This window comes from Piliocolobus tephrosceles, chromosome 3 (assembly GCF_002776525.5).
Source record: "Piliocolobus tephrosceles isolate RC106 chromosome 3, ASM277652v3, whole genome shotgun sequence".
Taxonomy (NCBI): Eukaryota; Metazoa; Chordata; class Mammalia; order Primates; family Cercopithecidae; genus Piliocolobus; species Piliocolobus tephrosceles.
The window spans coordinates 92087052-92112237 of NC_045436.1; the positions used below are offsets into that span (position 1 = coordinate 92087052).

Consider the following 25186-nt stretch of genomic DNA (forward strand, 5'->3'; position numbering starts at 1 on the left):
TGTGTTTTATCACTCTATCCATTCTCAGTATCTTACATTTGTTGAATGAACAGCCAGAAGAGTTATTTGAACTTGCAGGGTCTACAAAACTGTAGTTTCTCCTATCCTTCATTTTTGTTATGGCCTAAAGATAATTCCCTAACTTTGGCAAAAACACCACATACCCAGATACTTAAACACATACCCTACCAGTTTTATATTGACTCACCGTTTTGTTTTTAAAGAGATCATATTGAGTACCTTTGAGAATTTTAAAAATATTTATTATATATTGCTAAAATATAGAAATCAATAGTGTCATCATTAGAAGATTTATTTTGGTTCTGCATGTTTTTCAGTTTTGAAAAAAAATATAAAAGTGTAAGATGTTTCCCTTGGAATTTCAGAAGATAGGAAGGAAAACAGTAGTGCATTTAAATGGATATGGATTTTTTAAACATTCTTTGTTAAACCTTAAAGACTCCCTAAGGCTCTGTTCTGAATCTCATTCTATTCTTTCCTAATACATTTTTAGCTTTAATGTACTTTTCCTGGGTGATAGTACTTCACCTACTACCTATATGCTAATAAGTTCAGTCATCTCAGTCTGAGCTCTGAAATATCTAATTGCTACTATGTAGTTCCACTTAGCTATCAAACATAACCGTAAATTCATTTTGTAAAGTTGAATTCATCTTTGTTTCCTTCTCATAGCCCTTTCCTCCTTTTTCCTGTTTAATCCCCAGCCTTTTCTACTGTTTTGTTCGCTACCTTGTAAGTGGTATAAGTAGTCACCTAAGCCATGAAACTAAGAACCGTATCAAGTTCCTTCCTGTTACTCATCCTTCAAACCCAGGTTATCAAGTCCCTACCTTCTGAAAGGCCCCTACATGTTAGGTCTTTCTGACATCTATATCCTCTCAGCCTTAGAACAGACCCTTCTGTCCTCTATATTTATAGTTCTACCCTCCTAATATGCCCTTTTGAACTTGTGTCTCCCTAATCTGAAAACCAAAAGGAAAGCAACACGAAACCTTTTGTAGACTCCAACATCTCACTCTAGCTGTTACCCTATCTCCTATCTTTTCCCTTAAATACTTTTCTTAGGAATTGTCTGGTCTTGCCTAGTCTTGATGTCTTCTTTGAGAAGTGTTTCCTCACTTCTCACTCAGTCTTCAAAGTAACCTAATGTTCACCTTCCCTGCTGCTGTTGCCCTCTGCATATTCATTTTCTTCTCAGTTATGACATTTTGGAGTCCTTCAAAACTTCTATTAGACTCTTCTCACACTATATTCTCCTTAAAGAATGACCTGCATATAGCTGCTAACCTAGGAGTTGTCTTTGACACCGTTCCCCATCATCCCACTTTTCCAGTCCATCCTCAAGACCAGATGATTTTTTTTTATCTCTTAAATAACTCTTCAGTCCACCCATTCTCTCGCTGGTGCCACATTGATCCAGGCTGTCATCATTTGTTGCCTAGATTTCCAGTAATTCTGTGTGTATTCCTTGTTCGCCATTCTCTGACACTACTTTGTTTTCCTTCGTGGCACTTACCACTCCATGACTTTGTAGACTCTGAGCATTTGTTTGTCTGTTGACTGTTCTCCCTTAATAGAGTAAAAATTTCATGTGGTCAGAGACTTCGTTTGTTTCTGTATCTACAGTGTGCTAGCGGTGCTTGCCACATAGTAGCTGCTCAATAAATATTTGTCGACTGAGTGAATAGACTATCAAGTGGGTCTATCCACATGTATTCCTGACCTTTTTCGATTTATCCTGCACCCTGGAATCAAAGTAGTCTTAAATGCACATCTGATACTCTGGTTTTTTTTCAGAGTCAATAGATCTTTTGCCTTTTAAATGCAAATCTGTGACACACATACAACATAAATTCTAAAGTGGCTTACCAAACTTGTAGGATAAAGACTGAAATCTTCATGGAGCTTTCAAGGCCGTGTGTTAATCTTTTCCTTGCCTACCTCTTCTTTCTCCTTTTATTTTTTTATTTTTGCTTCATGTGTGGCACACTTTTCCTTGAATCTATTTCTTTCCTTTTTACTTAGATAACTGCTATTCATTCATCTGGTAGATGCCAGCTTAAGAATTCTTCCCTACAGAATTCTTCCAAAACCATCTCCTACCCTCCAGAGGGTAAGTCTGCACATCATCATGGAACCATCTGCTTTTCTTCTGTGCATGTTCTTAGTTTATAGTTATATTGAAATAGTGTGATTATTTGGTTAATGTCTGTCCGCTGCTCTCAATAAAAAGGAAGGAGTTTATGCCTTTTTTCCCATACCATTGAATGAATACCTAGCTCTCAGTTAAGTGCTTAGTATCTATTACATGTTCAGTAAATACTTGTTGGCAGAATTAATGAATACAGTATCTTGAATATGTCGGGTTCTTTTCACTCCCACTTGCCTTTGGTACCTGCTGCTCCTTGAAACATCTCTTTTATCTGCCTGGAGGCCTGGCTCATTCCTCTGCCTCAGGCTGATTTTTCATGACGCCTCATCTGAACATATCCCATCTCACAGCATAGTAGTTGTTAATTTCTGTGTGTCTACCCTGTTAAATTATAAGCCTTTTGGATACATGGGTTTAAAATATTTCAAATGTATAGCTATGCATGTTGCTGTATTACATAGCTATGCCTGTCGCTCAGTAACTTACAGAAATAAACAATTGGAAGATTCAGTGGCATAGATAACTAAGTGGCAACAGTTTCCAAAAGAAGGGGGTTGTCAGTGATTTCAGATGCTGCACACAAATTGCAGAGGACAAATAGCAAAGAACTAAGAGACCTCTAAGGTCCCTTCTCATTATTAGTTTCCTTTAAATCAGGCTGTTAAAAGGCAATGACTGTTTTTTAAACCCTTGCATTATGTCTTTGACATGGTTGGAGGGAAGAATTTGTCTCTTCTCTGCCAAGGCATAAAATTAAGTTTTTGAACATATTCTTCCTAAATGTGGCTTTATTAGGAAGGAGCTTATTAAACAGTAAATATGATTATTATTACTACCTGTATTAGGGATCTCCAGAGAAATGGAACCAGTGGGAGGTATCTGTATTTCTATGTTTACATGTATATAGATATAGATATAAAATGAGAACTGTCATAAAGAATTGCCTCATATGATTATGGAGGTTAAGTCCCACAGTCTGTTATTTGCAAGCTGGACACCCAGGAAAGCTGGTCGTGTAAGTCTCAGTTCATGGGCAGAAGACCAGCATCTAAGCTCAAGCAGTCAGGTAGAGAGAATTCAATTCAACCTTCCTTCAACTTTTTTGTTCTGGTCAGGCCCTGAATGGATTGAATGATGGCAGCCCACCCACCTTGGAAAGGGGAATTTGCTTTACTCAGTCCACCAATTCAAATGCAAGTCTGTTCTCTAACACCCTTGCAGATGTACCAGATATAATGTTTAGCCCAATATCTGGGCATCTGGTGACCCACTCATGTTGACATATAAAATTAACCGTCATATCACCTTATGTCACTGCTATCCCTACCTGGAAAAATCTATTGATTTTATCCCTTGAGATTTCAGTGGTTAAATCTCTATTGAAATATTTGATACTAATTGAAAAACAATGTTTCCATCATCTTTGTAATAGTTTTTGCCAGGCATTAGATTTATAATCTTTCCAGTCTTCTGTTCTGAAAAAAAAAAATAGCAGTCTTGGGAAGCTTTTAATTTTTAATAGACTTTGGAACAATTTAACATGATTCTTCATCATTTATTTATAGTGTCAAGCAAAACATACAGGGAAAGACTTTGTTGTTTTATTCTAACAGATATTAAGAGGAATATGAAGAAAAGGTAAAATATCAATGTAGAATTTGTGATAATTTTTCAGTTACCTTTTACTTAACTTTGATATGAGTATTTGCCTGCTATGCAAAATAAAATGAGAAGCATAAAATACTGCATGTTAAGCGTATTCTTAACAAGACTGAAGAACAAGACTGAATTTTATTTATCTTTAATAAAAGTATCTTGAAATCTACCTTGAGAACATCGATAAGTGAGTATGTATGCGAGTATCTCCACTTTTGTACCACATTAGTTTCAAATTCTTCCAAATTTCTGTATATGCCTCCATGGTTCAGAGTATTATGCTCCAAGAACCAGTCATAGCCTTTCTTTTCTACCCCTCTGATGTCCTTTACGTGTTTGAATCTGTCTTAGGCTGTGTTGACATAAAGGAATATCTGAGGCTGGGTAATTTATAAAGAAAAAAAAAAGGCTTACTTGGCTCACAATTTTGACGTCTGGAAAAGTTCAGGATTTGGCATCTGCATCTGGTAAGGTGTAGACTGCTTCCACTTAGGGGCAAAAGGTGAAGGGAAGCCAGTGTGTGCAGAAATCATACGGCAAAAGAGGAAGCAAGGAAGGAGTGCCAGGCTCTTTTTAACAACCTGCTTTCATGGGAACTCACTCGTAACCATGAGGATGAGGTTGGCACCAAGCCATTCATGAGGGATCCGCCACTATTACCTAAACACTTCCCATTAGGCCCCACCCCTAACAATGGAGATCAAGTTTCAACATGAGATTGTTAGGGGACAAACATCCAAGCTATAACACAGTCCACTTTCACGTCTTCAGTAGTAGTAGAGTGGATACGCAGAAGCCTGCTTTACTTCATTTAGAGACAGCTCGCAGGACCATAAGAATTACATGTAAATGAATGTCCATGGATGACTTGGAGGGACTCTAGACTGTTAAGAGGAAAAGTACACTTCTGTTTTCTTGAAATCGTTGTTTTTGGAGCCTCTTACAGCTCCTCAACTTTTACCCTACTTAACACTCCTGAATATAAATGTTCTTGAATAGAATAGTGGATTGTTGCCCAAATTACTTATCATCTTCTTTCCTCCAGGGCATGTGACTGGATTCATGAAAGTTAAACGCACATATTATGTGCCCCCTAATCATTTTCTTCACAGCTCAGCTTTATGTGATACTGCTGTATTGCTAGAGAATTCTTCCAGCTTCTCACATCACTTTGTCCTTTATCGTTTCACTGCTGGCATTTAAGGCTTATGTCTTGGATTTACCGCATTTATTTTTCTCTTGTACTTTCACTCTTGATACTGCTGCTTTCACATTACATCCCCATTGGGATTCTGACACTTCTCCCATCATCTCTTATTTTCCAGTCCATCTCCCAAACCAGATGATTTTTATCTTCTAAATATTTCTTGAATCCATCCACTTTTCTCACTGACACCACCCTAGTCCAACTTATTCCTTGCTTAGCCTCAAATTTGATTGCATACGTTATTCATACGTTCATTCTATACATTTATCCCCACTCACTGTTTAGGACTTGTATCGTTCTTGGCACTTATAGGAGCAGCTTATGTGAACCAAGGTTTACTTCTGGTTCAAGTCATACATTTCTGTTCCTGTGCAGTGTTGTGTTATATGAATAGGCCATAATTACTTCACCCTTCTGTTGATGGGCCTTTAGATCATTTCCAACTTCTTTTTTTTTTTTTTTCTTTTTCTTTCACAAACTACCTCAATTTGTGCAAAGAGATAAATGTCTCTTTGTACACATGTGCAGAAGATTCTTTAGGTGGATATACCTGGGAATAGAATTGCTGAGTCATAGCTTATGTAGCTCTTCAAATTTACTAGAAAAATAAAACTTCTTCAAAATAATTATACTATAAACCTATACTGATAATGAATTTTCATTGTTTCATTTCCTAACTCTTGGTATTGTTAGATATTTTTTCAATCTGTTGATGAGAAATGCAATCTAATACTTGTGTCAAAACTTTATTGTACAATATTCCTATATACCAGCAACAAATAGTGCATATTTTAAAATTACCTTTTAAGATAGCAATGAAAAAATATGAGCGACTAGTAATCAATAGATGTGTAAGACTAGAACAATGTTTTTAAAGACGCCATCTAAATAAATGCGGGGCAATACCATTTTCATGGGTAAAAAGACTCGCTGTGCTTAAGATGTCCTCCGCCTATTTACTAGAAATTTAGTGCATTTGCAGTTAAATTCCTAATAGGAATTTTTTGGAACCTAAGCTGATTCCAGCAATTTTTATGGAAGAGCAAAGGGCCATAAAAGAGCCCACAAATTTTGAAGAAGGAAACTTGTCCTATCGGATTACAGACTCTAATAATTAAAACCCTGTTGTATTGCCACAAGGATAAACTAATTGGTGAACAGACTGGAATGTAATATCCAGGCTCTCTCAGTCAACTTGAAGGTGAAACTCAGTAATGTTTATTTTTAAAAGGCAATTGTTTTATGCCACAGGATAAGAATAACTGCTTTTCTAAAACAGAATTGTCAAGACTAATTACCTATATTCGAGAGTTTCTAAATGTATCATGCCTAGTTCAGGGACTCATAACCATTTTTTTTTCTTTTGTACATCAACTTCCAAAGGTGTGCAGCAGTCTCCTGTCAGTAATAATGCAGTGTTACACTGATTTTTGCCCAAAGATGGGTGAAGGAGGCCTCCTTAGATTTACTCTTGCCATTTTCTCTTGTTTCCTATGGTACCTCCAACATTCACACCTCCCCAAATCTCTGGTCTGTATAAACTTGGGGTTTTCTTACGGAGTTGTTTTGTTGTCATTATAAACGAAATTAATTTGAGATTCAGCAGGTTTAGTCAGAAGTTACAAATGTGAAAGCAGAGAATACTGGTTTTTAGCTTCCTTATTTTTAAGCAATTATGTTTGCATAATAGAAGAATCTTAGATTGTTCTGTGCCAATTTACACTATAATTTTATTTAGCAAATGTGGGAAGCTTTGTACAATATGACCTACTTATAGGCTAACAATAGGTCTAAAAAAGTAGGGTGGCTATTCTCCTTTATTTTTAGATTCTTAAGCAGTTATGATTGAAAATATTAGATCAGATTTTCTTTTAACTTTAAATGTCACCAGATTTATACACTCCTAATTTTTAGTGAAAACCTTTTTATGAATGATAGTTTATTAATAAAATGTTTTATGCATAATACAATTAAACTTATTTTTTTCTTATAAGAGTGTTCTAAAAGCATATAATATGAACAGTGTTACATATAAAATTAGCACACTTTTAGATTCCAGGCTATACACATATTATCAGAACATGCACAGCAGTGTTTTCAACTACAGAACTGTGATGGATTGAACATGGAGGAGGAAGAATTGAGGAAGAGCTAAAAGATACTTATCTATGCTTTACCTTGGATGTATGTTGAAAAGAGCTTACTTTTTGGAGTTTAGATACTTTACATATTTTTTTTGTACTAAGCCTTCAAAATCCAGTGCATATTTGACACATAATAGCCTTTAAAATTCAGACTAGCCACATTTCAGTTGCTCAGTAGCCACTTATCATACTGCTAGTGGTTATCATACTGGACAGTGCAGATCTATCCAATAGGATAACAATACTTCATAGGATGATTCTGGGAAGGAAATGAATACAAAATACATATTCTAAAAATAAGCTTTGTTCCTGACCTATCATAGGTCCTCAGTAAATGCAAGCCTCTCTTTACTCTCCATTATATTAATAGCTTGTTATGTTTTGGGTTTTGTAGCATATGTAGTTGGAAACTTCAAGTAAATAAAATACTGACTTTTTTTCAAATTGAAGAAAATAAAATGTTCTTATTTTTTCTCTAAACTAACAGTAATTGAGAGTCAGCTTTTGTAATAGATATTGCTGCTTTTGCTCATTTTGTTTCCTGTCTTTCCTTCTAAGACTCAATTTTCACCTAAGATTCTTAGAAATGTACATTAATAGTTGGCACCAAATTTCTGCTTTTATACTGTGATCCAGTTTCCTTTTGTCTCTTTTTTTTTTTTTTTCCGAGACAGAGTGTTGCTCTGTTGCCCAGGCTGTAATGCAGTGGCACGATCTCGGCTCACTGCAAGCTCCTCGCAGGTTCATGCCATTCTCCTGCCTCAGCCTCCTGAGTAGCTGGGACTATAGGCGCCCGCCACCGCGCCTGGCTAATTTTTTGTATTTTTAGTAGAGACAGGGTTTCACGATGGTCTTGATCTCTTGACCTCGTGATCCGCCTGCCTCGGCCTCCCAAAGTACTGGGATTACAGGCGTGAGCCACCACGCCTGGCTTTGTCTCATTTTTTTAATGATGCTGCCCTATATACATCTACAACTTCATTCTTGGAAATATTGTCAACCAGTACCTATGTAATAATGACATATTACTACACAGTACTTGGGGACCCTGAATAAGATGAGTTATGTGATTTTTCCTGTGGCTACTTTTGCTATCCCGTTAATACATAATTTTAGGCTGGGTGTGGTGGCTCACACCTGTAATTCCAACACTTTTGGACGGCTGAGGCAGGCAGATTGCTTGAGGCCAGGAGTTTGAGACCAGCCTGGCCAATATGGCGAAGCCACATCTCTACTAAAAATACAAAAATCAGGCCTAGTGTGGTGGCTCACACCTGTAATCCCAGCACTTTGGGAGGCCAAGGCGGGCAGATCACGAGGTTAGGAGATCGAGACCATCCTAGCTAACACGGTGAAACCACCTCTCTACTGAAAATACAAAAAAATTAGCTGGGCATGGTGACGGGCACCTGTAGTCCCAGCTACTTGGGAGACTGAGGCAGGAGAATGGCGTGAACCCAGGAGGCAGAGCTGGCAGTGACTGGAGATCGCGCCACTGCACTCCAGCCTGGGAGACAGAGCAAGACTCCGTCTCAAAAAAAAAAAAAACAAAAAACAAAAAGCAGCCGGGCATGGTGGTGCACACCTGTAGTCCCAGCTACTTGGGAGGCTGAGGCAGGAGAATCACTTGAACCCAAGAGACAGAGGTTGCAGTGAGCTGAGATCACACCACTGCACTACAGCCTGGGCAAGAGTGAGACTGTCTCAAAACAAACAAAAAATACATAATAGTTCTGTTTGGGCAACCACATTGGTGATTTCATCATGTCCCAGGCTCTCACCTTCAACCTTTTGGGTCAGGTGAGAAAACTAAGGTAAATTTAATAATTTTAAATGAGAAATGTAACTGTCAAGGAACTAACAGGGTGGGAGGTGCTTAGTGAGTGTAGATTCAGAACAAAGAAAGTTAATTATACAATTCAAATAACCCATCACCTTGGAACACTACCATCCACTGGGACTAGATAGCCCAGTTCCTTGAACCAGGGGACTTTTCTACAGAGTTTGGCTGAGCTCTACCAACGTTTCTTTCTCTATTTTATATTCTTCTGTTTCTTATATTTTGCACATCTTTTTAAAAATATGATTAGCTTCCTTCTCTTTCTTTTAAATCTTACAGGAGCCCTTCTGTTTCCTTAAGTTAACTTAGCATGTGAAGGTAACTGATCCATGATGTATTGTTTATAGCTTTAATTTCTATTTTCTTTGTTTCCAACTTACTGGGAGATAACTCACTCTTCCTCTGTCCCCAAGGAAGAGACTATACTTCCATTTCTCCATATCGCTTAGAAGTAAAATCCCTAGAAACGATAGGCATATGTATGTATTGGTAGTAACATGAAGTGTATGTATGGCAGGGGGAAAATTGCTGACATTGCATCTTTGTCTACCGACAACCTTATTGGGACAGCAAAAGCAAGCAAGATAAATTTCCTGGGTGTGAAGAAAAGAAGAAAAGAAAAGTACTTTTACTGATCTGAGATTGAGAAGTAGCTCCAGGGTTAAATATAGGAATACTTTTAAGGGGTTTTTGGACTGATGTTTATGTTGACGTTGTAGGTTTTGAATTTGAATAGAGGAGTCTCACCCAGACTCTAACTTTATATGAATGTCAAGCTCAAGGCATCTAAAAACACAAACCTGCTTCTTTCCCAGGCTTCCTCATCTTGGTAAATAACAAATCCATCCTAATTGTTCAGGCCTCACAGTTAGGAGATAGTCTTGATTTTTTCCTTTTTACATACATCCTTATATCTAATACATTAGCAAATTCTGTCAGCCCTGTCTTCAGAATTACTTCTCATTACTCCCACTATTATTACTGTGATTCAAGCCACCATCATTTCTTCGCTGTACTATTATAATAGCTTTCTAATTGGTCTCTTAAAACATGTCAGCTTGTCTTTTAAGGGTCTTCCAGTGAAGTTCTTATAGCTAATACATTCTTAAGAAATGATAGAATTTAAAAATCATTATTTTTCAGTGGCTCACGCCTGTAATCCCAGCACTTTGGGAGGCCGAGGCGGGTGGATCACGAGATCAGGAGATCGAGACCATCCTGGCTAACACAGTGAAACCCTGTCTCTACTAAAAATGCAAAAAATTAGCTGGGCGTGGCAGCGGGCGCCTGTAGTCCCAGCTACTTGGGAGGCTGAGGCAGGAGAATAGCGTGAACCCTGGAGGCGGAGCTTGCAGTGAGCCAAGATCGCGCCACTGCACTCCAGCCTGGGCCACAGAGCGAGACTCTGTCTCAAAAAAAAAAAAAAAATCATTATTTCTGTACTCTCTAGTGAAATAATAGAACTGAGTACTGATTATCAGTGGATGCTAAAAACCATTTGGTAAAAGCTTGATGTGAAACATTATGATGGATGGATTAGGCTGACATAAATATCCTAACTTACAGATCATCAGTAAAAGTGAGGCAGGCAAAAGTAAAGTTCCTTATGGTTTGATTCAATAGCAAGTACCATAAGTGAAGCATTCTTGCCTAAAAAAATTAAGCTCAGTATAATCAGACTTTTAAATCAAATTACTAATTTGCAGGAAATACAGGGGATAGAAGAAAAAGTTAAAGAGGAAAAATATCAGGTAATTCCAGAAAGTGAGAAATTTTGTAGGACAAGTGACACAATTTAACAAATCAATGGCATGAAAACAGACACTGGTGCTGGGAAGGGGCTGATATGGACTAAAAGAGGTGGAAGAGGCCTAACAAGCAAACATACTGTGTGGCTTTTGTTTGATTCTAATCTGAACAAATCATGTGTAAAAAGATAATCGGGGAAGTGGAAATATAGACTGGACTGGACGTTAGATAATAGTAAAGATTTACTTTAAATTTTGTTGGTATGTTAGCTTTTCTAAAAAAAAAAAAAAAACACCAGTTCTTAACACTTAGAGATGCCAGTTGAAGTAAGAGTAATATAACATGTCCAAGATTTGCTGTAAATACCAACAAAAAAATAAAACAAAAAAGAGTATAGTATAAATGAAACACGATCAGGAAGTAGTAACTTTTTAAGTGGGGTAATGGGTGCAGGGGGGCTTATGAATCTCTTCTCTCTGCTTTTGTGCATATTTGAAAAGGTTCATGATAAAAGTTTTAAAAAACAGAGTGAATGCTAAAGACAAAAATCTCTTCTATGAGTTCTTACCTAATTAATATTAAAATCTAAAACTCCTCCCATGGTCTATAAAGGCTTGTGATCTGACCCTGGCTATCTCTCAGACCTTGTCTCCCTTCCTTCTTCATTCCAGCCATTCTGACCATCTCGCTGTCTTAGATTGTGCCGAGTAGAGTTTTGCCTCAGAGCGTTTGCTTTTGCTTTTCCTCTGTTTAGAATTCTTTTCCTCCAAATATCCGTCTAGCTGGCTTCCTCATTTCCTTGGGGCCTTTGTTCTGCTTTTGCTTTAACCGAGAGGTCTGCCTTGACCACCCGACATAAAATAACCTCCTGGTCGGGCACGGTGGCTCACGCCAGCACTTTGGGAGGCTGAGGTGGGCAGATCACCTGAAGTCGGGAGTTCGAGACCAGCCTGACCAACATGGAGAACCCTGTCTCTACTAAAAATACAAAAAATTAGCTAGGTGTGGTGGCGCATGCCTGTAATCCCAGCTACTCGAGAGGCTGATGCAGGAGAATCGCTTGAACCCGGTGGGCGGAGGTTGTGGTGAGTCAAGATCACGCCATTGCATTCCAGCCTGGGCAACAAGAGCAAAACTCCATCTCAAAAAATAAAATAAAATAAAATAATAAAATAAAATAACAATACCTCCCTCCTCCATTCACTATCCTCACTCTAAGGTACTTTTCTTAAAATAAAAAAAAAAAGTATAGGCTTGGTGCAGTGGCTCACGCCTGTAATCCCAACACTTTGGGAGGCCGAGGTGGGTAGATCACCTGAGGTCAGGAGTTTGAGATCAGCCTGGCCAAACTGAAACTTCGTCTGTACTAAAATTACAAAAATTAGCCAGGTGTGGTGATGGGCGCCTGTAATCCCAGCTACTTGGGAGGTTGAGGCAGGAGAATCGCTTGAACCCGGGAGGTGGAGGTTGCAGTGGCCAAGATCCAGCCACTGCACTCCAGCCTGGGTAAGAGTGAGACTCTGTCTCGAAAAAGAAATATATATATATAATTTTTATAGATTTAGAGGGTACAACTGCAGATTTCTTACCTGTATATATCGCATAGTGAGATACCATCTTACGCCTATAATCCCGGCTATTTGGGAGGCTTAGGCAGGAGAATCGCTTGAACCCGGGAGGTGGAGGTTACAGTGAGCTGAGATCCAGTCACTGTACTCCAGCCTGGGTAAGAGTGAGACTCTGTCTCAAAAAAGATACGTATAATTTTTATAGATTTATGGGGTACAACTGCAGATTTTTTACCTGTATATATTGCATAGTGAGATACCATCTTGTGCTAGTCAGAATGGCCATTATTGAAAAGTTAGAAAGCAATAGATGTTGGCGAGGATGTGGGGAAAAGCAAACACTTAGCCACTGTTGGTGGGAATGTGAATTAGTACAAACTTTATGGAAAACAGCATGAGGTACTTTTCTTTCATGGCAATTACTATCATCTGTTGCATTTATCTAGGTGTTTATTGTCATTAATTCCCAAATTGTTAGCTCCAAGGTGGCAGGGCCTTTATCTTTTTATTGACAGTTGTATTGCCAGCACCTAGAACAGTGCCAGGCACTTGAGAAGCACTTGATAAATACTTATGAAATAAAAGTATAAAACTTGACTTAAAGTTTAATAGTTGAGTACTTCCATTCATTTCCCCAGTTCTTCCACTTACCCTTCACTTATATTCTCATCCTTACCTAGGAGCAAGTAGTGAAGGATTGATTGCCAAGAGCCTCATCGAGAACAAAACTGAAGGAAAGAATAGAAAATGTCAGGATGGTTTATTATAGGAAACGTTGTAAAAGGTGTATTCCAAATTTGCTAGGCTTTTAAGCATCCAATAATAGGAAAGATTTGAGTTTTCATTTTTCATTTCTTAATAGCTCTCCGAAATCTGAAATGGTCCTTTCAGACCATTAGAAAGTTGATTTTCTAATTATTTTTAAAATATGTATTACATACAATATAGAAAAGTATGTGAAAAGTTATGGTTTTATATGGCTGGAAGTTGGCAAAATGTCAGTGACTGAATTTAACGCATCACATGTCTGAGGGTCCTATTCAATCATCAATAATGTTTGAACAAATAAACATAATTCAAGCATACTTGAATAAGTAACTCTTAATTCATGAAATATACACACATTATGTTTCTGGTATTTTCAGATAAGTTACAGGATAAAGCTCCCCTGATAAAAACGTTACCCCTGAGTTTGCCAAATTTTAGCTTTTATTGTGGTAGGAGTCAAGATATGCATTTTGTGAGCAAAGTATCAATCTAATCCATTTTAAAAGGAAAGTTTGAATTTTTTCCCAAATACATTTTGCTTTTCTCTTGTTTTATTTATTGCTATTCTTAATTTGCTCCCTTGTCATATCACTTATATTCATGTTTATTAATCAGGATTTTGTGGGGACGGAAGCCCAGTTAAAACTATCTTAGGCAAAGGGTAGCATTTATAATAGGGATGTTAGGTTTCTCAACTAATAACCAAAAACCATGAGCAGGGTGGGATGCATCTGGTTCTTAGGGATGATTTTGATGCTGTCAGAGCACTTTTTCAGTTTAGTTCATTCCTCTCATTGCATGTTGTCAGAAAGCATAATCCCCAGCAACTCTCTAGAGCTCTTAGAAGGATATTGTCTCTCCCTGCTCAGTTTCTGTGTAACCCTGAACCAGTCAAATGAGGTGTGAGGGATTGACTGATTCTAGCTTAGTCAGATACTCAGGAATTCAGAGTCATGTGAGAATATGAGTGTCCTCACTATAGCTGGCTGTGAATAGAGGGGAGAGAAAAGGGAGACATTTACGACAGATAACACTTTTGCCTACTACTAAAGTTAGTTTGTATTATCTATGTATGATTAAACTAGAACATGGTGTTCTGCCATCTAATATAAATGTAGTATAACAGTTACCTTGGTTTCGACAGTATTCTACTTAGCTTTGGGCTTTGCCACAGCAGTGAAATCATACTGATGGCTCCTATTGATAGTATTACTGAGCTTTATTTCTAATTATTCAGCTGTACCACTCAGTAAACCTGGAGGAGGAAACATTAATCAGAGACAGATTCTTCATTCATGGAAGATAGTGATGGTTGCAGGGAGAGAAGCATATAGCACTGTAAGCAGGAATCCTAATGCCAGAACCCAGTGCTACTGCTGAAGGTTCAACTCATTTCTGTATTTGTTTGAGAAATAAAGAAGAGATTAAGAGTGGAGGCACTAGATAGAGGATTAAGGGTACTGCATTTATGTTGGATATACTCCATGACATCTGTGGAATTGTAATACCAAATTCTTTGCTTTTTACCAATGATCTTAGTGGGCAATGAGACAGATTTGCATCTATCAGCAGATAAAGATTATAGCAGGAACAATAGTTCCTATAATTTCATTGCTATTTTTTTCCTTCAGTCATGATATGACATTCTCTTTCACTAAACCTTCATCCACACACATACACATAATACAAAGAATTCTGCACTTTGGGAGTCCCAGAATTACTTGAGCCCAAGAGTTTGAGACCAGGCTGGGTAACATATTGAGACTTTGTCTCTACAAAAATAAGTGAAGCCAAGCATGGTGGTGCATGCCTGTTTTACTAGCTACTGGGGAGGCTGAGGCAGGAGGATCACTTGAGCCAAGGAGTGCAAAGCTGTAATGACTTAGGATTGCGCCACGGCACTCCAGCCTGGGCGACAGAGTAAGACCCTGTCTCCAAAAGAAGAAAGAAAAGCAAACGAATTCTGACCTGTCCTAACCCCAGGATTCTTCCTGTTTCTTAAAAGTGTGCTTTCTGTCCATGAATCCTGATGCTTTAGGAACACTTAGCACATTTGGATCCCCATTGTACGGGGATGGAGTTCTCCATCAGTTTTGACAGCTGTAACAGGAGGCACATTGACTGAAAGTCTCAATCTTCGGGCTCTTCCAGTTACAAAGGACTGTGAGTGGCCCTGTCCTGGGATGCCAGCTTGGATGCTGTAGTATTTAGAATGTAGACATAGAATGTAGACATATTTAGAATGTAGACATATCTTTGGAGAAGATATAATAAAGAAGATTCCTATTTGACTACATGTAAGTTTAATAGGGGCAGAAAAGAATGATTAAAGTCAATATTTGGCCCTAGTTGGAAAAAATAATGTAATGGATTGTTTCATTGACATGTATATGCATTGTTTCTCTCTTGTATTCATGAGGGCATGGGAAGATAACAAAGTCTTGAATAAAGATACATGATTCCACCACCAAAGATAACTACTCTTAGCATATTGACATATATCCTTTTAGTTAATGTTTTAGATAGTTAATGTTTTGTGTATTTTTAACAAAACTGAGAACATATTTTTATATATTATTTAACACATCAGTATTTTTGACAAGGTACTTGATGTAGTAAAAATAATGAGATACATGTTAAAATGTATTCTACTCAATGTAGTAAATACAGTAAATTATTACAGTAAATATTAGTACCAATAGAAAGAAATATTAGTTGACTAAACAAAGCCATAATGAAGTTTAAAAATCTGGACTTTTTATATTCTTAGATAAATTTTGTTGTTCTTTTTTTATAAACATAACTGTATGTTAGAGATTTTGAAGTTGCTCTTGAGGAAATAAATGCTTTTATGCTACTATATTAATTCAATCATAGAGTTAATTGTGTTTTTTAAAGTTTTTCTGTTTTCCTTCCCAGATCCAAGTATTTTAGAACATGCTCAAGAGGTGAGCACTTAACAATAGAGGTAAGTAGTCGTTAATTTGATTGGATTAAAAGTGCCTGCAGAAAGGCAGAAGGGGCTTTTTGTTGTAAAGAGGGAAAGATCTGGACCCAAATTTAGAATGAACTGTTTATGTTTCAATAGTATTCATGTTAGTGAAGATTGAAAGAGTTGGAGCAGTGGGGAAGGAATGAATAGGAAGAAGTTTGCAGAGGATTATGGTTCTGTTTTTCTAATAGCTTTTCCCCCCACCCTACATAAGTGAGGGAGAAGGTACTCTTCTGTCAGTAATAGTGGCTCACTAGGGCAGTGGGTATAATGAGAGATGGTTGGCCTGCCCCAGCCAGGAAAGTCCAGAAACAAAGCAGGAAGTTGAGTTTAAAGTAACTCCACAGCAGAATCACCGAGTCACTTTTTCTTTGAATGTAAAATATAATAATAGAAACTACCATTTATTCCTTACCTACTGTATAAACTAGCCACTCCACCATACAAATTACGAATGTCATCACAACTCTGTTGTAAACAGGTGGTGGTCACCCTGTTTCATGGATGAAAAATCAGAGGCTTAGACAGGTGGAGAAATTGGGCCATATTACACAACCTGTAAGTGGCAAAACCTAAATTCTAGTCCAAACTGCCTGGCTCCAAAGCTTGAACACTGTACTTCATGACCTTCTGTATTAATAAGGAAACGTGTAAGGCAGGAATTAGATATTTAAAAATCACAAACCAATATAAAAATAAGATAAAGATAATAACTTTAACAGTTTTATTCTCTTTTTAGAGAGATTCCTTAATTTTCTAAACCTTTTGAATTCATTGTTTCCTCTCAATCTTTAAACCAAACAGTATTAACAATAAAACGCCTTTTCTTTCAGGTGGTTACTTATCAAGTTATTTATATTTAAAATGCAGACATTTTAGTGATATAATAGTAATGACTTTCATTAGGTCACTGACATAATAGTATTAATCACATTATGATCAAACTGTTCACATTCCTATCTCTAGAAAGACATTTTATTTGGGGATAGTAAAGACCATTTAGTAGATTTTCAGTAAATGACTATGTGAATGAATAGATGAATAAATATAAACATGTTGGGAAATTCTTATTTGGGTCTCTTTTAGTCCCCATTCCTTGAATAATTTTCCTTCTTATGACATTTGTTCTGAAGTCAAGTGAAGTGGAATATTCTGGTAGCATGGACTGAAAATACTTGTATGAAATATTCAATTCAGATGAAAGTTTTAGTTCTGATTTATGTAGAAAATTGCTATAATTCTCCTGTTTGATTTTCATTCATAGAAAGTCATAAATTAAAATAGTATATGCTTGCCTTGGCCATTTTTAGGACCGTTGAATATATCAAATGAAATGATGTATTAAAGAGGCATTTGAATTAAATATCTTACAAATATAAAGATATATTATTTTTAAATGAAAAAAGTAACATAATTTCTTGCGAGATGTATACCTAAGACAAATATTCCTCCTAACACTTACTTTTTTGTCCTTTCAGTTTGAGAATCTAGTAGAAAGTGATGAAGTAAGTATTTCCATAATAGTACAAAACTTGTATTTTTCTCATTGATCATCTCATTAGTTCTAACAATTATGTTTACAATTTTTATTTTTGTTTTAGAATTTTTATTTTCTAGTTTTTATTTTTACTTTTTAGTTCTTTATTATTTCCTTGTTTTACTAATTTATATTAGAAAATAATTCCAAATACTAAGATACACTATACACACATACAGGTTTTAAAGCATTATACAGAAACCCGAGGAACTTCAGAAAGTTGTACTTCTAATATTTCTAACCTCTTGCCATTAGGTAGGTAAAATACTTCACAATCCAGAGTAAACCCTTTGTTTTCTTGTTGTTGCTGTTGTTTTCTTTTTAAGAGACAAGATCTCGGTATGTTGCCCAGGCTGGACTAAAACTCCTGGGCTCGAGCAGTCCTCCCGCCTCAGCTGAGTAGCTGGGACCATCGGTGTGTACCACTTCACCCAGCTTTGGAGTAGGCCCATTCTTTATAGTTTTCATAGATTCTGATGTCAGATTTTATACATATTTATTCTACAGTTTCTGACTTTAGCCATCATCTCTTTTATCAGTTATTCTTTATGTTGATTTTCTACATTTCATCTCATAAAATTCAGCAAGTTTTAAGATGCTTCTCAAATACAGAAGTGTTAAAAATACGAAGGGAGTGCATTTTATAATCAGCAAAATGTGGTGTATATTTCAACATTTGACCTTAGTCAAAAGGCTAAGAAGCATTTCTTATGCATTGGTATAGTTAGAACTTTAGTTTGTATGCTAATTTGCAACTTCACTAAATTAATTGTGTACGTTTCTGCAAATTACTTAACCTCCCTGGGTCTACTTTCTACATCTTGAAAATTGGTTAGTCTAGAAGAACTCTGCAAGTTGACACTTTGTCATTTTTGTTTTCTAGAGAAAGAAGAAAATGTATTAATCTTTTCCTTTAAAAATGTATTCTTTAGTCCAGCCTTTCTCGAGTATGTATAGAATACTAGTCTTAGAATGTAAATTAGCATGTAAAAGGTTCTGAGATAAACTATTGTTAAACTGAATTACTTAAACTTGTTCAACTCACCTCTTCCCAAATTAATGTGGGTAAAAATCCTTTTATAAAATAATAATACATATTTTTCATCTGATAGGACACATTTTGGAAACTATTTTAGCCATTTGTTCTCCCAGTAGAATATCATTCCATTTCATAGAACTTACTTCTTTTCCTTTGCAAAGGTCGCTTTTGTCTTCATGTCTTTCTCTTTGAAAGTTTAAGCAAACACTGGACATGATATTTTTAAAGCATCTGACAAGTGTTAAAAGTAAGCGTTCTTTCAGCCACCATTAGAATTCATCCCAGCATCATAACACTTTTCAAGAGAACTGGTGATTCCGTGTATTTTCCCAAGATGCTTTTTGTTTGGTTGGCTGGGGATTTTTTTGTTTACTTTTGTTTTTGCTAACCCCTCTTCTCCTCTCTCATTTACTTCATATTTTGTGTTTGGTTTAGTTGAATGTCATCTTGTTTTGTAGTGCTACTTTCTAAACTAATGTGGACCGTTTGGATTTTTATTCCTGCTCTTATATTTTAACTTTCAGATATGAATAGTTTAAATGTGTAAGAAGTAGGCATAAACCTGAATAAATCCTGAAAATAGTTATGCTTTGCTTTGGAGGAAAAAACTACAGATAATTTCATAACCTTGTGAAAGAAAACAAAAAGTTGATTCTCATTATTGTAATTATGTTTGATAAAGTTGCTGTAAATGCTAAATTGATGAATGCTGAAGCATTACTGCAGGGGAAATACAGGGTTAAGTTCCTGCAAGCCTCTGATCACAATATGTTCATCAATCAGTATATAGCCTCATTCAATGTATGTTTCTGTGTAAGATACCGTATTAAACATATATTATTGATTCATTAACTTTGAACTCAAAGCCAGTAGCCCAAACTCATGCTTGTATGAAGCTTACCTAATGCACATATTTTCCCCATAACGCACATCATAGCTTTCTTGGCCTTTAGGAACACTGGAATACTTAGTATTCTACACTTGGAGGCCATTTTAAACAGAAATCACCAGCCAAAAAGCACAAAAATGCAAACAGTGTGGCACTAAATAGACTGTAAAAAAGATACTTGTTTATAGCATGAGAGCTGAAATAAGAAAGCAGAGTGTCTGTTGCCCTGTTCTACTTCATCTGGGAATGTGCATTGCTGAGCAACTCAAAATTTTTACTGCTCCATGCCTGTCCTTGAATAACCAAGAAAGCTCAAAGAGTATTGATTTTGTGGTTACAAGTAAATTTTCCAAGTAAGCAAATTTGCAAATACAGAAACTGCAAAAAAGTGAGGATCAATTGTTAATATAAATGAGAACATAGAGAATATGTTGTCTAATACCATCCTGACCCCAGTTCATTTGGTATATAACAAATACTTGTTTAAAAAAATTGAGAAATGTCCAGCAAATGATTTTATGTAATTAAGCTAGATAGTAAACTAAATTTTGCTATGGAGAAGTAGCAAATTTTTAAAACTTTTTGTTTCAAGTATTTTTAATAGTGAAATATATTTAATAGTGAAATGTATTTACTCTGATAAAAATGGGTAAGTTGAAAGTATTTAGACTGAATAAAAATTGTATTGATTACTTTAAATAGAATTTAGCTAATTTGTTTTAATTGTTTAATTAATTTTTGTACAGGGGGAGAGCCCAGGAAGCAGTCATAGGTAAGGCTTTGTCAAAAAAAAAAAAAAAAAAAAAAAAAATTATGCTTTATCATTTGCTTACTTTGAGACATTAAGCAGTTTACATTTCAGAACTTTTAGTTTTTTCTTTCTATAAGATTGAGACAAATATATCTCAAAAGGACTGTTTTGAATATTAAAGAATTTAATGTAAGTGCCTAGATGCTTTCCTGTTGTACCTGTTATATGTTTTTTAGTTTTCTTAAAACCATTAGTATTGATAAGTACATTTCTTTTAAATTTTTTAACTTTATTACCCCTTTCCTTCTTTATGCATTCTAAAACTTGTTCTTCTAAATTTTTTCACATCTTTTAATAGTAACTAAAACCTTGTACTATAATTATTTAAGCAGCTTTTACATATTTTATTAAAATTGCATGTGTTACTTAAGTATCTTTAAGTCAAAAGAACATTCTTGATTTCAAGAGAATATTTTCATATACAGTGTTACATTAGGAACATATAATCCTTACTTTTTTTAGTTTAGCAAACATTTATTTTTTTTATTTTTTTATTTTTTTATTTTATTATTATTATTATTATTTTATTATTATACTTTAAGTTCTAGGGTACATGTGCATAACGTGCAGGTTTGTTACATATGTATACTTGTGCCATGTTGGTGTGCTGCACCCATCAACTCGTCAGCACCCATCAATTCATCATTTATATCAGGTATAACTCCCAATGCCATCTCTCCCCCCTCCCCCGCCATGATAGGCCCCGATGTGTGATGTTCCCCTTCCCAAGTCCAAGTGATGTCATTGTTCAGTTCCCACCTATGAGTGAGAACATGCGGTGTTTGGTTTTCTGTTCTTGTGATAGTTTAGCAAACATTTATTAAGCAACTGTCATGTGCCAAGCACCGTGCTAGACACTGGGATTTTAAAAATCAGACATAGTCTCTCCAATAGAAGAAAGAACATCCTGGTCTGGGAGATAGATTCTCGAGATGACTAATTTCAATATGAGGTAGGGAAAGCAATTAAATAGTGATTATAGAACATTCTAGGGAACCATAGAGAAGAGGCTGTTAGTCCAAAACAGCTTCTTGTCTGGAGAGATAAATCCAAGAAGACATTTTTAAGGGGATAACACCTGGTGTTGATTGTTGAAGAGTTGGTTAGTGCTAAGGCAGAGCAGGAGGACATTCCAGACAGAAGAAATTGCATAAGCAAAGTGAGAGAACTGATTGTAAAGAGGCACAAGGAAAGTATGTGAAGTGATGGAAATGTCACATATCTTGCTTTCAGTGGAAGTTACATGAGTGTATACAAGTATTAAAACTTTATGAACTGAACACTTAAAATCTGTATTTCATTTTATTTCAGTTATATTTCAAAGAAAAAATTTTAAAGCCCTAATATATAACTAGGGCTAGCAGAAGTTAGAGCTGGAGGGACGGAAGTAGGAGATAATACCTATAAATGGCTAGTTAACCATGATAGTTATCAAGATCACCTAACTGAGGTGGGGTCTGGGGAGAGGTGGAGCATGGTGAGAGAGCAGTGATCTGAGGATTGACTAGGCGGACACTAGAAGAGGATTCTGAAGATGACCAAGAAGTAGTAGGCAAAAAGAAGAACCAGGAGAGCTTGGGAAGCCAAGGGAGGGGAGACAGACAGATGGGAATGGTTAACACTGTCCCATGAAACTGAGGTAGTAAGATAAGGACTTACAATTGTCTATTGTATTTGGCAACATAGAATCCATTGATTAACTTTGCTAGAGTTATTGGAGTGATGGGAGCAGAGGTAGACTGCAGCGAGTTGACAAGTGAATGGGAGGTAAGGACATGAAGGCAAGAGAACAGTAGTTAAGAACAAGAGCTACACTACCTGGGGTTCAGATTCTAGCTTTGCCACCTACTATATGACTTACTTAGCCATACTCTTAATCTGTCTTCCTCTCACTTCCCTCATATGTATAATCCTTATAGCTACCTTGGAGGGTTGTTGTGAAGATTACAATTTGTTAATATATGTGAAACATTTAGAAGAGAGCCAGGCACATAGTAAGTGCTAGATGTGCTGACTATTGATATTATACATTTAATTTCAGGACTTGGCTGAAAGAAAGAGGGAGCAGTAGCTTGAGATAGATATAGGTCAAATGGAGGTTTTTTTCTTAGTTCCTCCCTCCCTCCCTCATTTCCTCCCTTCCTTCCCATGGAAGAGAGGTGCAGACAGACAAAAGGAATAGGTTAAAGGTAAAAGAGAGGTACTAATTCATAGAACAAGGTCCCAGATAATTCTCTGGAGTGGGGCAGGAGAGATGGACACAATGGTGAATGAATCAAGGGTATAAATGTAGTAGGTGACTCCGAACAAGTTAAGAACATTCCTCTTTAGAGGATGGTGAGGAGAATAGGAAGGATATATGTAAGTAAGTGGGGGTTGCCACAAAGTTGGGGTGATTCATGGTTGATACTCCTCATTTCTTAAAAGTGGAGTGAAATTGCCTTTTAAGAGAAAAAAAAGTATGAATAAGGAACTTGAGTATGTGAAGATTTTTAATTTGGTAGTATAGGATATGTGAAGGAGTTGCCACATGTATGTAAAAGGACTACTGCTAAGGGCCGAGTGCCAAATTGATGTCAGTTTTCTCTAGCAGCCTGAAACAGGAAGGGCTGATCATTGAAATGACCCAGGGTCAGAATGTGAGTAAACTGAGTGAATATGGAATAATGATAGGAGTGCAAGAAGGGGAATATGTTGGTAAGAAAGTAGTTCAGATCTGCCTTGGTGTCCATGTTGGTTGTAAGTAAAGCAAGGCCAGAAGATGATTGGGACAGACAGACTGGAAGAAAAGGGAAGCATGAAGGGCCTGGGGAAGCCAGAGTGATTTAGGAGGATTAAGAAGAGTTCCAGAATGGTATGAGGGCTGAGATCAGGGTGTAATAGTGTACTGACGTCTGTATTTTATGATGAGCATTTTGGGATACGGTTTAGGGTATATACCCATAGGTCAGATGGCTGAAGCAGAGCCAGATGAAGGTAAGTAAAATCCGTATTTCTTAAAAGGTGGCTGTAGTGCTTTAAAAACTATTCTGATATTGTATCAACTCACCAATTTATATACTAGAATAATAGCAAATGTTAGAATGTATACTTTTTACTCTTAACAATTGAAGTTGTAGCAGATTGCTTTAACATTTTTAACAGCAAAATTTGAGAATTTCACTGGCTTTTGAGTGTTTTATTTGGACTTAGACTCATTTTGTTTTTTCTTTTTCTCCTCCCCCTTTTTTTCTCTAGGCCTCTTACTGAGGAAGAAATTGTTGACCTAAGAGAAAGGCATTATGATTCCATTGCCGAAAAACAAAAAGATCTTGATAGGAAAATTCAGAAAGAGGTGAATAGTCTCTTATATTGCTTAAGTACATGTTATCATAAAGGAGAGAGTTGTCATTAGATAATATATTCTGTAGAGTCATTGAACCTATATTTAGATATATACAGATGAATATGATTTAAAAGTTAAATCATTCCAGCCTATTATAATTTCTTTGAGTTTGGCTTAATTTATCAGAAATCATATGCTGCCAAAAAATGGAGATAGTACATTCTTTTAAAAACAATTTCTTAATTCACAAAGTAGGAACTCTGGCAAGAATATGCACCTTGATATTTAAAACCAACTTTTAGAGCAGGCTCAGACCTGTAATCCTAGCACGTTGAGTGGCCGAGGCAGGTGCATTGCTTGAGCCCAAGAAGTGGAGACCAGCCTGAGCAACATGGCAAAGCCCCATCTCTACAAAAAATACAAAATTAGCTTGGTATAGGGGTGCACGCTTGTGGTCCCAGCTACTTGGGAGGCTGAGGTGGGAGGATTGCTTGAGCCAGAGAGGTCAAGGCTGCAGTGAGCCAAGATCATGCCATTACACTCCAGCCTGGGCAACAGAGTGAGACCCTGTCTCAAAAAGGAAACAACAACAAAAAGCAAATTTTAAAAAAATTACCCTGTTTCACAGTAAGTGGTTTTTTGAAGAGTTTTTTGTCTTGGTGGGTATATTTGTTCTCAGAGAACTAAGTACTGATAATCGTAAGTGTTAAAGTTATTTAATGTGTTTATGGAAATGGCCTATAATTACTGTTTTGCACCCACTACACTAAATGGAATTATTCACATTCCACTGCACATTTAAAAATTTTCTGTTTAAGACCAGGCATGGTGGCCGTAGTTCCAGCACTTTAGGAGACCGAGGTGGACAGATCACTTAAGGCCAGTAATTTGAGACCAGCCTGGGCAACATGCTGAAAACCTATCTCTAAAAAAAAACACAAAAATTAGCCGGGCATGGTAGCATGCACCTGTAATCCCAGCTACTAAGGAGGCTGAAGTGGGAAGATTGCTTGAGCCCAGGATCTTCAAGGCTATGGGAGGTCGAAGGGAAGCCACTACACTCCAGCCTGGGTGACAGAGCAAGACCCTGTCTCAGAAAAAAAAATTAATACACACACATACATACATATATATACATATATTTGTCTGTTTAAATTGGGTATGGTGGCTCATGCCTGTAGTCCCAGCACTTTGGAGGCCAAGATGGGCAGATTGAGTCCAGGAGTTAAAAACCAGCCTGAGCAACTTGGCAAGGCCTCATCTCTGCAAGAAATACAAAAATTCACCTGGGGTGGTGGTGCACGCCTATAATCGCAGCTACTCTGGAGGCTGAGGTGGGAGAATGGCTTGAGCCCAGGAGGTCAAGGCTGCAGTGTTGGTGCCATGGTACTACAGCCTGGGTGACAGAATAACACCCTGTCTCAAAAAGAAAAGTATGTTTAGGACCAATTAGTGATTTCCAAAGCATTAACATAAACTGTACAGTAG

General features: G+C 36.8%; 1 protein-coding gene across 3 annotated transcripts in view; it reads left to right on the forward strand.

Moving 5' to 3' along the window:
* AP1AR (adaptor related protein complex 1 associated regulatory protein) overlaps positions 1 to 25186 on the forward strand; it is a 41830-nt gene that overhangs the window by 6418 nt on the left and 10226 nt on the right. For all 3 annotated transcript variants that reach the window (XM_023219942.3, XM_023219945.3, XM_023219943.3), the window contains exons 2-5: positions 16025 to 16073; positions 17576 to 17602; positions 20309 to 20334; positions 23611 to 23707. In XM_023219942.3, the coding sequence (XP_023075710.1) occupies positions 16025 to 16073; positions 17576 to 17602; positions 20309 to 20334; positions 23611 to 23707 (199 nt within the window). The remainder of the gene's footprint in view (positions 1 to 16024; positions 16074 to 17575; positions 17603 to 20308; positions 20335 to 23610; positions 23708 to 25186) is intronic.